The 13,639-nt window shown below is 41.0% G+C and overlaps 2 protein-coding genes across 3 annotated transcripts in view; both read left to right on the top strand.

The window, feature by feature from the left end:
• rras2 (RAS related 2) overlaps window positions 1-11,471 on the top strand; it is a 32,336-nt gene extending 20,865 nt beyond the window's left edge. Inside the window, exons 2-6 of the mRNA XM_019886753.1 lie at window positions 4,806-4,893; window positions 5,012-5,114; window positions 7,022-7,130; window positions 8,049-8,167; window positions 9,476-11,471. Of these exons, the coding sequence (XP_019742312.1) occupies window positions 4,806-4,893; window positions 5,012-5,114; window positions 7,022-7,130; window positions 8,049-8,167; window positions 9,476-9,563 (507 nt within the window). The 3' untranslated portion in view covers window positions 9,564-11,471. The remainder of the gene's footprint in view (window positions 1-4,805; window positions 4,894-5,011; window positions 5,115-7,021; window positions 7,131-8,048; window positions 8,168-9,475) is intronic.
• Window positions 11,472-13,194: 1,723 nt separating this feature from the next.
• tub (TUB bipartite transcription factor) overlaps window positions 13,195-13,639 on the top strand; it is a 49,360-nt gene continuing 48,915 nt past the window's right edge. The window contains exon 1 of one of the 2 annotated variants that reach the window (XM_019886998.1): window positions 13,195-13,583. In XM_019886998.1, coding sequence (XP_019742557.1) covers window positions 13,528-13,583 — 56 coding nt within the window. In that variant the 5' untranslated portion in view covers window positions 13,195-13,527. The remainder of the gene's footprint in view (window positions 13,584-13,639) is intronic. The other variant, XM_019886996.1, reaches the window with a different exon arrangement.

Here is a 13,639-nt window from a genome sequence, read left to right as displayed (position 1 = left end):
TGCGACCCAAGTGAGATCAACAAATATGGACAATTGATGGATGAGTGTCCCATGTCACAAGTACAATCAAGTTTGATCACTCCCATTTTCATGTTGAAAAGAGGCTTCATTGTTTTCCTGGTGTGTTTGTGGGGGCGGGGTGGGGTGGAGGTCGAGTGCTGGAATGCTGGAGGGGAACTGAGTGACAGGTTTGGACTTTGGATGGTAGGCGGGGTCCCAGAACATGTCGCCTGTGACATCACTGCCACTCGGCCCGCTGCAAAGGTGGAGTTTCCTTCCTGCAAAGCTGCCACCTTGCAACTAACATTGAAACTGTACTGCAGGGTTATTGTTGCGGGGGCGACCTACCCAATATGCATGCCGATTTTATAAAACATCTTAATTCAACTTGACTGCTGAATAGAGATTAATATCCACCATGTTAACAATTTCGGTGGCGCTGAGGACGCATACCCGTGATGGGTGACTTCAGCACTGGCTGAATGCCTTGCTTAATGGCAGCATATTATTCGTCTTAAGATTAATTCAACATTACAAGACACACTACGGAAGGTTGTGGCAGCAAAATTCATGCAAAATGTCTCTGTTGATTCTGACACCAGTATCAGTAAGGGTGCTGATACAGATGTATGTCGTGTTTGCATGTTAGGACAGAAGCCTACTTGGTTCTTATTACAGCTCCCTGTACATAATGTCGCCTGGTGTTCAGACTGAGATACCACACAACTGAAATAGGTAGTGTTACAGACTACATTTAAAGGGCGAGTTTGCTATTTTAGCCTCACTTCATGACCCAGCTCAATCATATCTTAAGGCACCTCTGCATCAATATGCAACAGAACTTTGACCCAACGCTTCAAATAATTACATGACCATTTTTTATGATTCTCGCTTGAGGGAGGGGAAATCATCGATTTATATTCTATCTATATTCCATTGTGAACATGATTTGCCCTCATGACAGCTGCTCCGTGTTTCCATGGAAATCTGAATTCTTCGGAATGTGTCCATTTCCTTGTGCCCTCATTAACACTGAAAAATGTCAATGGGACTTGACTGTAGGAAGTTATCCAGGTTCAGTCAAGGCACTTCCTTTACAATTGTGTATTAAGAGCATGTGACATTGAACAAAAGCCCTCTATTAATCCATTTGCTACCATTTCACAGCCTCAGTATCACGGATGGCTTGAGCACTTACAACAAACAGAGAAACATTCATACTGACACTCTTAAGCCTTCAATTGACCCTGTTGTGCAGACCTGTATCAAATGGGAAATGCATCCAGTAGTGCTGCTACATAAAATTATCAAATATAAACAGAAGCAAAGTAGCATACATATTTTTACAGAAATACAGACATCAATCTAAACAAGAGGCATACAAAAAAAAAAAAATCTGACAGAATTTGATTCAGGGCTTCTCTCTGTTAATTATATGAGTCAGCCAGTCCTCCGTTAAGCGTCTCCAGTTGGACCAGAATGCTGCTGCTCGCCTCTTGACTGGTGCTCATAAAAGGGAGCATAAACTGTGGCATCCCTTCATGACTCCCTATACATTTGAGTGTTCTTATTCGTTTTTTTTTCCCCTATTATTTGTTTTCAAATATTTAAATGGCCTCACCCCACCTTACAACTCTTCGAGTTCCTCCACCCCCATGCACCTGCCCATTGCCTCAGGTCTGCGGACCAGACATTATTAGAAGTACCAGGAACTAAGCGAAGGCTCAGAGGGGATTGAGCCTGCACACGCTGCACACAGAAGGCCGGGGCCGGATTCGTACCCACGAGCTTTGCACCGTGAGGCGGACGTGCTAACCAGTCGACTACCGTGCCACCCTGCTGCCATATATATACGATTTATTGTTCCTCATTAAAAATAGTTGAAGATAGCAAAGTAAGGCAACACTGAACTTGACAAAGTTATAACTGTAATTTTGGAAAGTGTGGCCTGAGTGGTGGGTCAATGACTGATTTATACTTTAATTGCATACTGGCTGCTTCTGATGTGGTCATCTATGACGGTATCACAGGTGATTTTACTGGACATGACTCAGCCTTGTATTACTCAGCGGTTATTGGTAGATCCTCTGAGTCATGTTGCACCCATTTCTTGGATTGCCCCTATAGAAAATCATTCTGCCAAACTGTAGGGTGAGCTGGAGGAGTATGATGCTGGCTCTTGCAGTCTGAGGTTGACTGAACAAGGAATAAGAGGTTGACAGCAAGCGGAGGGAGACTTAATAGGAGAGGAAAAACAAACGCGCTTTCAGTCACTTTCACTCTGGTTCAGTTTGGTTGTCTGAAGTCACGCCGAAAGTGTGGTGCACTGAAGCGCAGCGTTGGACAAAGTAATACTGATGAATTATTCAACAACGGTGAACGGATGAGACTTGGGCCTTCATACTTACTTGTATGCTGCAGACTGCCTGGAGTGTGAGGAGAGATTACCTGCTTCTTCTGCATAAGCGTAACACAGCTATTGACAATATGCATATGCATAAGTACTATCAATATGAGCTATACAATAATAACATAAACATAACTATGTGTCTGGAACTTCCCATAGTCATTGGCTCACTTTATTTTATGCCAAAATGGACAAGTTGAAAGCTAAGCAGTGATGGCTGGCTGAGAGCAGACCGTGTGTTGACCTGCTGTTTGATGATAAAGGCAAGGTCACTTGTGTCTGCGGTGTTTCAAGCAAAAACAAAGTACACAGGAGCTGTTTCCTCTCTTGCCTTTCTGCTTGAAGCAAAAAAAACAAAATATATGTCTTCTCTGTGACACAGAAGCACACACCTTTTGAAGAAGTCTATGCACATGTATGATGAAAAAATATCTTTAAAATTATAACATCTATATTTTTTCCTCACCATATCCTGAAGTAATGCTCACCTGTAATCATATTTCTATCGCTACCTGATATTACAAAGGAACGTTTTTCAATGGAATGTACATTATGTATGCTACTTTAGCAAAAGTATTTGGACATTCCTTAGTTCAATGTTAATTTAAATGAAAATTTAATTTCAACTATATATTTTTCCATTGATCTCCTCTTTAATTTTCCTTCAGATTTTCATTTTGTCACCCTGTGATTGAGTGGTGACCAGTCCATGGCAATAGTTTTCAATGTGTCAGGGGAAAGGTGCAGCATCTGAAGAAGATTTTAAAAGCTCAGCTATATTGTAAGGAAAGATATGAAAAAATTCCCCCAAAATGGATTCAGGAAATGTTTGTGAAATGGGGACTGATTTGGTGTCTGAACCCACGAAGATATGGTCAAAAATACCCAAATCACTTTTTATTTATTACTTCTTTAATACTATACTAAATTTAGATTTTTGGAGGTCCTGTACTATTTTCCTCAATTTAAAAAAAATGTTGAATTAACCTGGCGGCCCGGTGATCCAGTGGTTAGCGCATCGACCTCACAGTGCAGTTCGATTCCAGCTCCGGCGTCCCTGTGTGGAGTTTGCATGTTCTCCCCGTGCCTGCGTGGCTTTTCTCCAGGTACTCCGGTCCCCCCCACATTCCAAAAACATGCATCGCAGGCTGATTGAACACTCAAAATTGTCCCTAGGTGTGACTGTGAGCGCGGATATTTGTTTGTCTCTGTGTGCCCTGTGATTGGCTGGCAACCGGTTCAGGGTGTCCCCCGCCTACTGCTTGAAGACAGCTGGGATAGGCTCCAGCACGCCCCGCAACCCTCGTGAGGATAAAGCAGATCAGAAAATGGATGGATGGATGGATGGATGAATCCTTTTAACTCAACTCATTCCACAAGATGCAGCAGTTTGACACATCATAATTCATTCTTTAAAACAGAGGTATCAAGCCTATTATTGCCTCTCATGTTTGACATTTATGGTCAAACGAAACATAAATTTAAAAAAAAAATGCTGAATGAATTAAATTCGAATGTTGTCCATTTAAAACAATTCCAAACTGTTCCTCAAAGTCTGCTAGATTAACGAGTGAAGCAAAAATCGCGACAAAAATTGTTTATTTTTAATTATGTAATTGCTCTGTATTTTCAAAAAGTACAAGATTCTAGAGTGCTGGTTTTCTGATTTAAAAAAAAAAAAAGTTACATTTTGGTTGTTTTTGAGGAGGTGGCTGGAACAGATTAATGTCATTTCTATTCTTTCAATGGGGAAAGACAATTTGAAGCCCAATTTCCCCCAACAGCTGATGCAATTTAATTTGTATGCAAAAGCTGAATCTTTTCAAAACCTGCAACTCAAGTCACTTCACTGTAATGGTGATAGCAAATATTCATCGTCTGAACCACTGTGTCTCATCATGATATGCAAACGTTATATTCCTCTCCGGTTTCTTAGCTGACTGTTAGTAAGTACGATTGCTACAGGCAAAATGGTCTCTTTATAATAAAGATTCTGCGATTACTTTCCCCTTGGGTGTCTGTAGATTCGCATTGGAGCTGCTACTTTGCATTACAGAGTAGAAGCAATGTGGTGAACAGTGTTGGGCAAATGCCTTCCAAAATGTTAATTTGTCGATAGCGTGGTGTATAATGCTGGCCTTCAGTTAATATTTGTATTTTCAGAATGGACACCATAAAAAAATCGACACGTTCAAATTCATTTACGCATATGGGAAAGATAAGTTGATATTGGCAATATGAGTTCCTGTTATCAGTAATTTTTTTTTCAGTGGCACTTTGCGTAAAAAGTTTGCAAAATACTAAACGATCACTATACCCATCAGTATTTGTGATTGGTCCATATCAAATACATCGACCGTATCTTTTTAAAAAATTCCTCTTTCTCTATGTCTTGCAGTCCTACTTTGTCACGGACTATGACCCCACAATTGAGGACTCTTATACCAAGCAGTGTGTGATTGACGAAAGGGCAGCCAGGCTGGACAGTAAGTGCACCTCGTTAATCCACATGTTCAGTTGCTTTACGCACTAATCCAACACACATAGTTGACCCTAGTGGTCTTCAGATTATTGTATTTGATGTTGAAATGGCTGTCTGTGCAGTTCTAGACACGGCTGGGCAGGAAGAGTTTGGAGCCATGAGAGAACAATACATGAGGACAGGGGAGGGCTTCCTGCTCGTCTTCTCAGTCACCGACAGAGGAAGGTGAGTGACAGTTCTGATCATGGACGAGTGCATGCTTGCCTCTTTCTTTCTATGTGTGCACACGTCTGTTTACTCTTCATAGTTACGCCCTCTTGCTAGCGCTCCCTCAACCAGAACCATAAATCTTCTTTTTCGGCAGTCTCTCACTATTGTTTGGGTCTCTTTCTTTTGTTTTCCACACTGGAGTTCGATGATGTTGACAAAAGAAATTTAGAATGCTTGTTCGCTCTGACATTGAAGTCAAAACAACGAGGCTAAGAGAATCAGTCGACAATGGTGTAGCTTCACTCAAGTGTTTGGACAAGCTAATGCAGCATAAAGTCAACAGCTACTTCATTAGGTACACACTGGGATGCTACCGTGAAGTTATTTATTTACCCGATCATATAGACACAGATAGCAAGAGTACTTGGAATAAAACAATGCCTAATTCCATGATACTTTCTCGAAGAGTGGATCCATCTGTTTTGGTGAGGATCTGGATAGAAGTAATTTAGTTCAAGCAAATGGCATCGGTGAAGACCCCTAAGAATAATAATGGCATTGTCCTTGTTCCTCCATTTCCTGCAAAGCACTTTACAAACAACTAAAGAACACAGTTTGTTGTTTTTTAAAAACCTTTCTTAGATGACATTTCACCTTTGTTGGCGATCCGCGCTCCACCGAGTGACATTCTATTTGTTCCTTTATTCATTACCGCATTGCTAAAACAACAAATCCACGGTAACCGCAAAACAAAACAGCTTGAACCGCTCCCTTTTTTTTTCTACATTTTGTACATTTGCTGGTAATCATGAGACTGCACAATGATCTCACCAGTGAATGAATATGACTCCTGATGTCAAGAGGTTGACATTTTCACTCACCTATTTCACAGGTGTACAGGTGTAGTATTATTGATATATGCCTCAAACATTTTTTGTTCCTACTCAGTTGTCCACTAAGCTGAATATCTCTCCACGCACCCACAGCTCCCCTCCATCAATGTTTATGTTGTCAACAGTCTTTCCTTCCTCCATTTACCGAATGTGAGTCAAGTCTTTCCAGATTTGCTAGGTGCGACTTTTTTGTGGTTTTGTGTCTACAATCCCATCCTGGGTTTATGGCTGATTTTATTTACTTATTTGCTATTACTGAACCATGAACTGCCGTTTTACGCAGGCAATATATTTCAGACCACTTCATGCAGTGTATGTTATATAGACAGACTGTGTAAAAACGATTAAACCTAGTTTTACTCCTTCCAAATGCTTTAAACACGTTCAACTTATTGAAACTCACTTTTCAAGTATTGCTTTGCACCTGATCTTACTTTTTGCTGTGAAATACATCGGCATATGACATCACTTTGAACAAAAAAAGAAGATTCGCTCTCACAGTTCTCCCAAAAAGATGCACCCTGTGCTTGCTTCAAGTGTTTCAATGTTACTCCAAGTTTAAGCTTCATGTCAAACTGACACAAAACCAAAAACGATTTAACATCGTATAGCTTAACACCAAACCATATCATTTCGTTTATAAAAGTCAACGATGCGAGACACCATTGGGGGGCTGACGGAAATTCGTTTAAATGATTCCTTAAAAATCTGCGATAATGTATGAGATGCAAAAGATGAGCCGTGATATAACGGTGGGGGTTCACTGTAAAAAGGCAAAGTCAGACTTTAGACCCAAGCAACAAACAAGCAACTTTATTTGTATGTATGTGTGTCCTGTATATTGTGCTGCAGTCTTTCATTTTCGAGACCCTCAGTCAGGGTGATGGCTGTGTGGGTGGATTTCCTTTGCGGTTTCAAGCGTGTGCATATCTACATATGTTAATGGAGGCACGCGTCATTGGAAAAGAACTGTGTCATCCATTTGCACTACCACATCCCACTTAATACACCGTGTTGTGTATTTTACAGCTTCGAAGAAATCTACAAATTCCAAAGACAAATTCTGCGAGTGAAAGACAGAGATGAATTCCCGATGATCCTCGTAGGGAACAAAGCCGATCTGGAGCTGCAGAGACAAGTAAGTCCAACAGATTACACATTTCTCCTGTGTAATCATCTGATGAGATAATGTGACCCAATCACCACCATTCACAACTGCATATTAGAGATGGAAGCGAGCGTCGCAGCTGCAGCTAGCTGCTAACAGACAGGATGTGAGCATAAAAGAGCAGCTGGAGAAATGGTGACGTCAGGAGGGGAGGCTGGATAAAAGAAAAAGTGTGCTGAAATTGGGTATTTTGGGGCCTTTGGTGCACAGCTGCTGCTTTGTGAGTCTACAGCTCCCTCGTATGGTGAAAAAGAGCACTGCAGGTACCGACTACTTTTAAATACAGTATCGGTTTTTGTTTCAAGCCTCTTGTGCTCCGACAGACTGTACTTGCAGGTCATAAATTGCAAGCAAATTTAATTCATTTTAGATGTAGCCAGGATATTTGCTGATGGCACATTTTCAATGTCTGCATTGTCAGTCTCCAAATGAAACAAAACCACTCCAGTATAACTTTGGGCAAGCAACTATGGAAAACAGTGTTAAGGATATCAAATGAATGCTCAAATGGCTTTCCATAAGTGACAAATATTAGCGTAAGACAATTATTATATGCGTAACCACACAAAAAGCATAACGTTATTTTTCCTTGTTATGAAGTAATTGTTTTGTTGTCCACTAAGCGTGTCACCATTTTTATGTAACGCAGAACTCTAAAAGACAAGTGCAGTAATTTATCGACAAATATTTTTAACAACCTGAAAGGTTTAATTTGCTACTTGTTTTGTTTCCTGATAATGTAGGCAGGCAATGCTTACAACATAATAGTAACAAATCTCTTTTGACATTACATCGATAGCAGATATCAAGATACTGTCTGTTTTTGACATTGTCCGATGTTTTGTGTTCTGGGCCCTTTGATTGTTTACCTCTGTCTGTCTCCCTCAGGTAACTCAAGAGGAGGGCCAGCAGCTGGCCAGACAGTTGAAGGTCACTTACATGGAGGCTTCAGCCAAAATCCGTATGAATGTCGACCAGGCTTTTCACGAGCTGGTTCGAGTAATTAGGTAGGTGCTTCATCTGTTTTCGTGTTATCAGCGACAACTCGAGATGCACCGACACTAGTGTCGTGATCAGTACCAAGACTGAAAGTCTGCACTGATCCTCATAAAAATGCTCCGATACTACAACACGGATTGCACTTCACCAGCCTGACACATACAGTAGCTTCCAGGTAGGAGCCATGTCAGCTTTTGCTTTTGCAAAGCATGTCTGTCGCTGATACATAACTTTCTTTGTAAAACAAGAACCCGCACCACACTTTTTCAAAATAGAGTCCAAAGTAATGTGAAGTAATTGTGTGATAACGTAGGGCTACAGTTGTCCTCCCACTGTTTTATTTTTGAAACCAAATGCCTTGTGTTACAGGCTAAATGCAAGTGAAATATGTGGCAAAATTGGATCTTATAACGTCATTACAGTAAGTTGTTACTGTAAAAAGTTTTACCTTGCGTAAAGCTGTCATGTTTAAGAAAAGTTTGTTTTTTTAAACATTTGATGAAAATAAAACAGGCTTTGCCAAAAAAAAAAGTTCAGAGGGCATGATCAAAAACTTGGATCATCAATTGCATATGATCCGTACTCATTTTAGTTATTCAAGTTTCATACTGTAGACTTAAATAGTGAAAATCCGGAAATAATTGATGCCTACATTGTAATTACGCACAGATGCCACAAGATGGCGACTGAGCTCCTCAAAATGTGATTGATATTCCGTTTTGATTGATTTGTTTACTGTGGTCAGAAACAAGACAGACAAAGTATAAACAGCCAAGCATCAACACCATGCATCTAGAACAGAGGTGCCCATTACGTCGATCGTGATCGACCAGTTGCTCACCAAGGGAGTGTGGGTCGATTCCATGGCCTTAACTTATTCAGTTCCATCCCTCCCAGTTTTATCCTATTGATAGATACTATACCTGCCTTTTGACACCGATTGAGTACAAAAACAAGTAGACTCTTGCCTGTCACCATCCGTGATGAACATTGTCACATGATTGACATAAAGGGCAGCCAGTCATGCGCATGCACGTCCAACTATCAACTCGCCTTATTAGCCTCCAATATGTTTTGTCTACTCGAAACTACATAAAAAGTATCAACATAAGAGCCACAAATTAAGCCAAGTATTTCCATACACAGGAGGACTTTTTCCCCTCTAAATATGACATTGGTATTCCACTTGGATTGATTTATTTACCGTGTATTTTTTTTAATTTTATTTTTTTGCTCGACTTGATAGGTTTTCTTCAACATTTGACCCATCAAAGTAAAGTAAAAGTAGATCTGCTTTGTTCCCTCCAAACTCCCAGGAAGTTCCAAGAACAGGAATGTCCACCGTCGCCAGAACCGACAAGAAAAGAGAAAGACAAGAGCGGCTGCCATTGTGTGATCGTCTGAGTTGGCCTTATCACTGCAACTCATGCAGCTACTCTGTGTTGCCCCGCCCACTTGCCTGACATCACATCCCAGCGTGGATGACTGACCGCTGCCTTCTCCACCACGTGCATGTCTCCAGACAGCTCCCCTCCAGACCTTCCCATCTCTGGGATACTCGGACTCGGGGTCTCTGTGCCCAGGACTTGACTATGGACGAGTGACAATGTCAAAATTGAAACAAAACACCACTCTACCGTCAGCCATAACCCGATTTACATGACTCAACATTGCCTTCTAAATCAGCCTGACCAATTCATGTTTTGTACTCGTAAGGACTTCTCTTGCCTTGTAGTGATTTGTACTTGCTGCCGAGATTGAATGAAACAAAGTAAAAGATGTATGTGTGGTGTGTGTATTGATATGTATATATAGATATAGATATCTATTTGTCTATCTCTATATCTATATATGGATATAGATCTCCCGAATGTTACCAAGTTCCTTTCAAATGTCTGACAGAGCAGAGAGATTATTTTATGAAGCTTTGTGTTATGTTGTGCCATCTTTTCTCCCATGTGCTAATCTGCTACTGTACATATGTGAGATTTGTCGTGATTTTTAAAGTGTATTTCTAATGATTATTAAATCACCACAGTAGAGTGTGTGAGATTGGTTTTGCAGATATGAAAGTGACTATATGATGTATATAAATGATGCCTAGACAAGACCTTAAAGCTACAGTGATATAACTTTTAGATTATTTTTTTTTTGTAGCTTCTGCTTCCATCTCAATTGCCAAATATAGAATGTCTGAAGTGTGCTGTCTTACTCTGATTATTATTTTTAAGTCTTATAGACTGATGGATCCTGCCATCCCTTTCTTTCAAGGTGGTGGTTCAGTGGGTTGAAATGAGAGCTCACATGTTCTTGACATCAGAAGCCACACGCGAGAACATATCAAAACACAAATAAAGTCAACACTTTGACGAGGTTATATGAACATACTTTTTAAAGTCCCTGTGAAGTGAAAATAAATAAATCAAGTATATAAAACGAGGCTTCAAAATCTCCCCATGCTGTTTTCCTGTATCTGCTGAATGTGCTCAAAAAATGTCCTCTGTGAGCCTCAAAAATGTATCTGCATAAAGCCACTGATGGCTGGAATATTTTCACGGTTTCTATAGTCCACATGCTATCAATTCGGACTTAAACAACAATTCCCTCCTCGTCGCTCGTCTGCTCTTCTTCGAGTGCCGTGCCTGTATTCACAGCTGACAATGAGGCGCTCTAAAGCTGCCACGCCAGCAGAATACCCAGGTTGGAGGCATCGGTAATTAAATGCACATCGTAATTCCACTGGTTAACCGATGATGCAAGCAAAGGCAGTCAAGTTCATAAATTCCGAGGGGAGGGGGAGGTTGCATGCATGCCCGAATGGAAGAGCGTCATGAGGCACAATTTTTCCACATTTTGAGCAATTATCTTCAAATGTATATCTTATAAGCAAATCCCTGAATTCACTTTACAGGGTCTTTACAGTTCCATTCCAATGTTAACGTGTGATCAACATTTCGTCAACAACCTGATTAATCATTTCAGTAACGTAGTAGATTGTTTTTGTACCTTTGGTCACAACCTTGATCTTAATTGTTTGCCCCTCAGTGCTCTTCTGTTGGAAGAAAAAAAATTAATGTGCTCAGCAGCCGCACATGAACTGGACCTTCCACCTGTGGCGTCATGTTTGGCATACACACACACACACACACACACACACACACACACACACACACACACACACACACACACGTCTTCATATCACCCTGTATCTGGAGATCAAAACAATTAGATGATAGTAGTAAAGGACTTGATGAAATGTTTCTACTTTTATACTTTATATTCTGATCAAACTACTGTAGCCGCTAAATACTTTTTTTAATTTTTCGAAGTGAATAGGTGTTCAGCGGAGTGTTCGATTATCCTGGTTGTTAAAAGATAATGCTGCTCCAGTTTTAGCCAAATTGGACTCTTCATCAAGATTGCTTTTGTGGCTTGCAATTCGAGTTATTATCTTCCTTTTTGAGGATGAAATTCTATACCAGCTAAGGATGTGATGCGTATTGGTGCCGAAATGGGTTATAAAAATGAAAAATTACGAATTTCTGAAATTTAAAGAGCCCATCCTCATGGAAATGCTAATGTACATCGCAATCGTACTGATTTTTTCTCTCACAGCAATGTCTTTTGCTTTGTGTTGAACTTTTGTTTAGAGATGCTAAAATAAAAACTGTCATTGAGCCAGAATGGGTATCTTTTTTGTGTGTGTGTGTGTGTGTGTGTGTGTGAAATAACATATTAATATCTCAGCAGATTCAACACTGCAACTTTTTTCGGTATGATTTATAGTTGTTGTTTGTGGTTAAATAAGCATACAGGCCCAGAGTGAGTAACTTGGGCATTTTGTTTCGTTCATTCCCACTGGCCAGGCTGTAATCAACTCTATTACATACCACTATGTACTCTACTCTTCAATGCCCATTACTTTCTAACAAACCACACGTTAGTTCCTTCCGGCCCGGAGGACCGTTTTAAAAACAACAAATATCCAATATGTTGACAGACTCGACAACACTTAAAACTGTTGATTCTTTACCGGATTAGGCACACTGCTTGTGCTGGAAATGCTTGTGGCGTAGTAAGTACAGTAGTACAATTTTGATACGTTTTTGTCGGTGCAACACCGCCGGAGAAGAAGAAGATCTGACAGTCCTAAAATAGTGGTCCTGACAATGGAAGTGCAGTTAGAATAATAATAACAGACTGACGGACATTCTGACGGTCCCAAGATAGTGGTGACGAACTTCATTGAGTGATGACTGACGGTGACGGTTTTTGGTTTGGCTTCAAATAATGACAGATTAATGATGACGGACAGGTGGCCTGGCAACTGGCGAATGACGAATAACGGACCAGTAGATTTTACTTGACATTAAACAGCAATAAAATACCGTAAATGTCATTCTTTCACACTGAAATTAGATGACTTTTCCAAAGGTGACACACAATAATTTAAAAATGTCATTCTTTGTCAACAAGTGTAACAAAATGCACACCAAGGATGTTGCCAGTCATCGAATGCAGCGGTGGGCAATTCGAGTCCTGGAGGGCCGCCATCCTGCAGGTTTTCCATCTCTCCCTGTTGCAACGACACCTGATTCAAATGATCAGATTATCAGCAAACTCTGCGCAGCCTGATATTGAACCTATTCATTTGAATCAGGTGTGTTGCAACAGGGAGAGATGGAAATCATGCACAATAGTTGCCCTCCAGGACTGGAATTGCCCACCCCTGGTCTAACTGCTATCTACTAAAATGGATTTCAGATTTACCAGTGTGTCATAAACCGAGGAGAATTGTGCTATTGTGGCAATCTTGAAACTATAAATTCCAGAAATGCACGTAATTTAATGAGATAGTATTAACGATGCCAGATAGGCGTACGTTTTACATAAAACCTACAGACAAGTATTGTTACATTTTCTTGCACGATGTGTGCGCGGAAAATACATGACAGGGTTAAGCACGGTAACAAGGTATTGATACTTGGTTACTTCGAAACACTGACTGTCGTCGGTAATATGCCATTGACTCGCGGTGGCTTCGGCGCTCCGTCAAGTGGGTGAGCAGCTCCTGACACGTAAACACCTCCCCTTCAATCCAGAGGAAGTCTTCTCAGGGGGGACGTCTACCACGCGCGAGTTGACAAATCAACATCGATCCGCGTGGAACCGATGAAACGCGCGTGCACGCTGAACTGATAGCCAGTTCACGCGCCTCTCCGCCTTTCTCATTCGACCGGCGCTTCAAAAACCAACAACAACGCCACTGGACGCACAGCGCCTCTGCTCGCTCGAATCCTGGGGTAGAGGACGGAGGCGTCTTCGACTGACCGACCGAGGCTTCCCACACTGTAGTCCAGCCGGAGATATGGAGGGGGTCGGCGGCAACAAGAGCATGTCGTATAGCCGATGGAGCTATGACAGGTAAGACTATCTCTATCTATCCATCTATCTATCTCTCTATCCATATTGGTGCCTTG

Source organism: Hippocampus comes, unplaced genomic scaffold, assembly GCF_001891065.2.
Source record: "Hippocampus comes isolate QL1 unplaced genomic scaffold, H_comes_QL1_v1.1 scaffold261, whole genome shotgun sequence".
Classification (NCBI taxonomy): Eukaryota; Metazoa; Chordata; class Actinopteri; order Syngnathiformes; family Syngnathidae; genus Hippocampus; species Hippocampus comes.
Note: the sequence above shows the minus strand (reverse complement) of the source record. Positions and strands in the feature narration are given on the sequence as shown.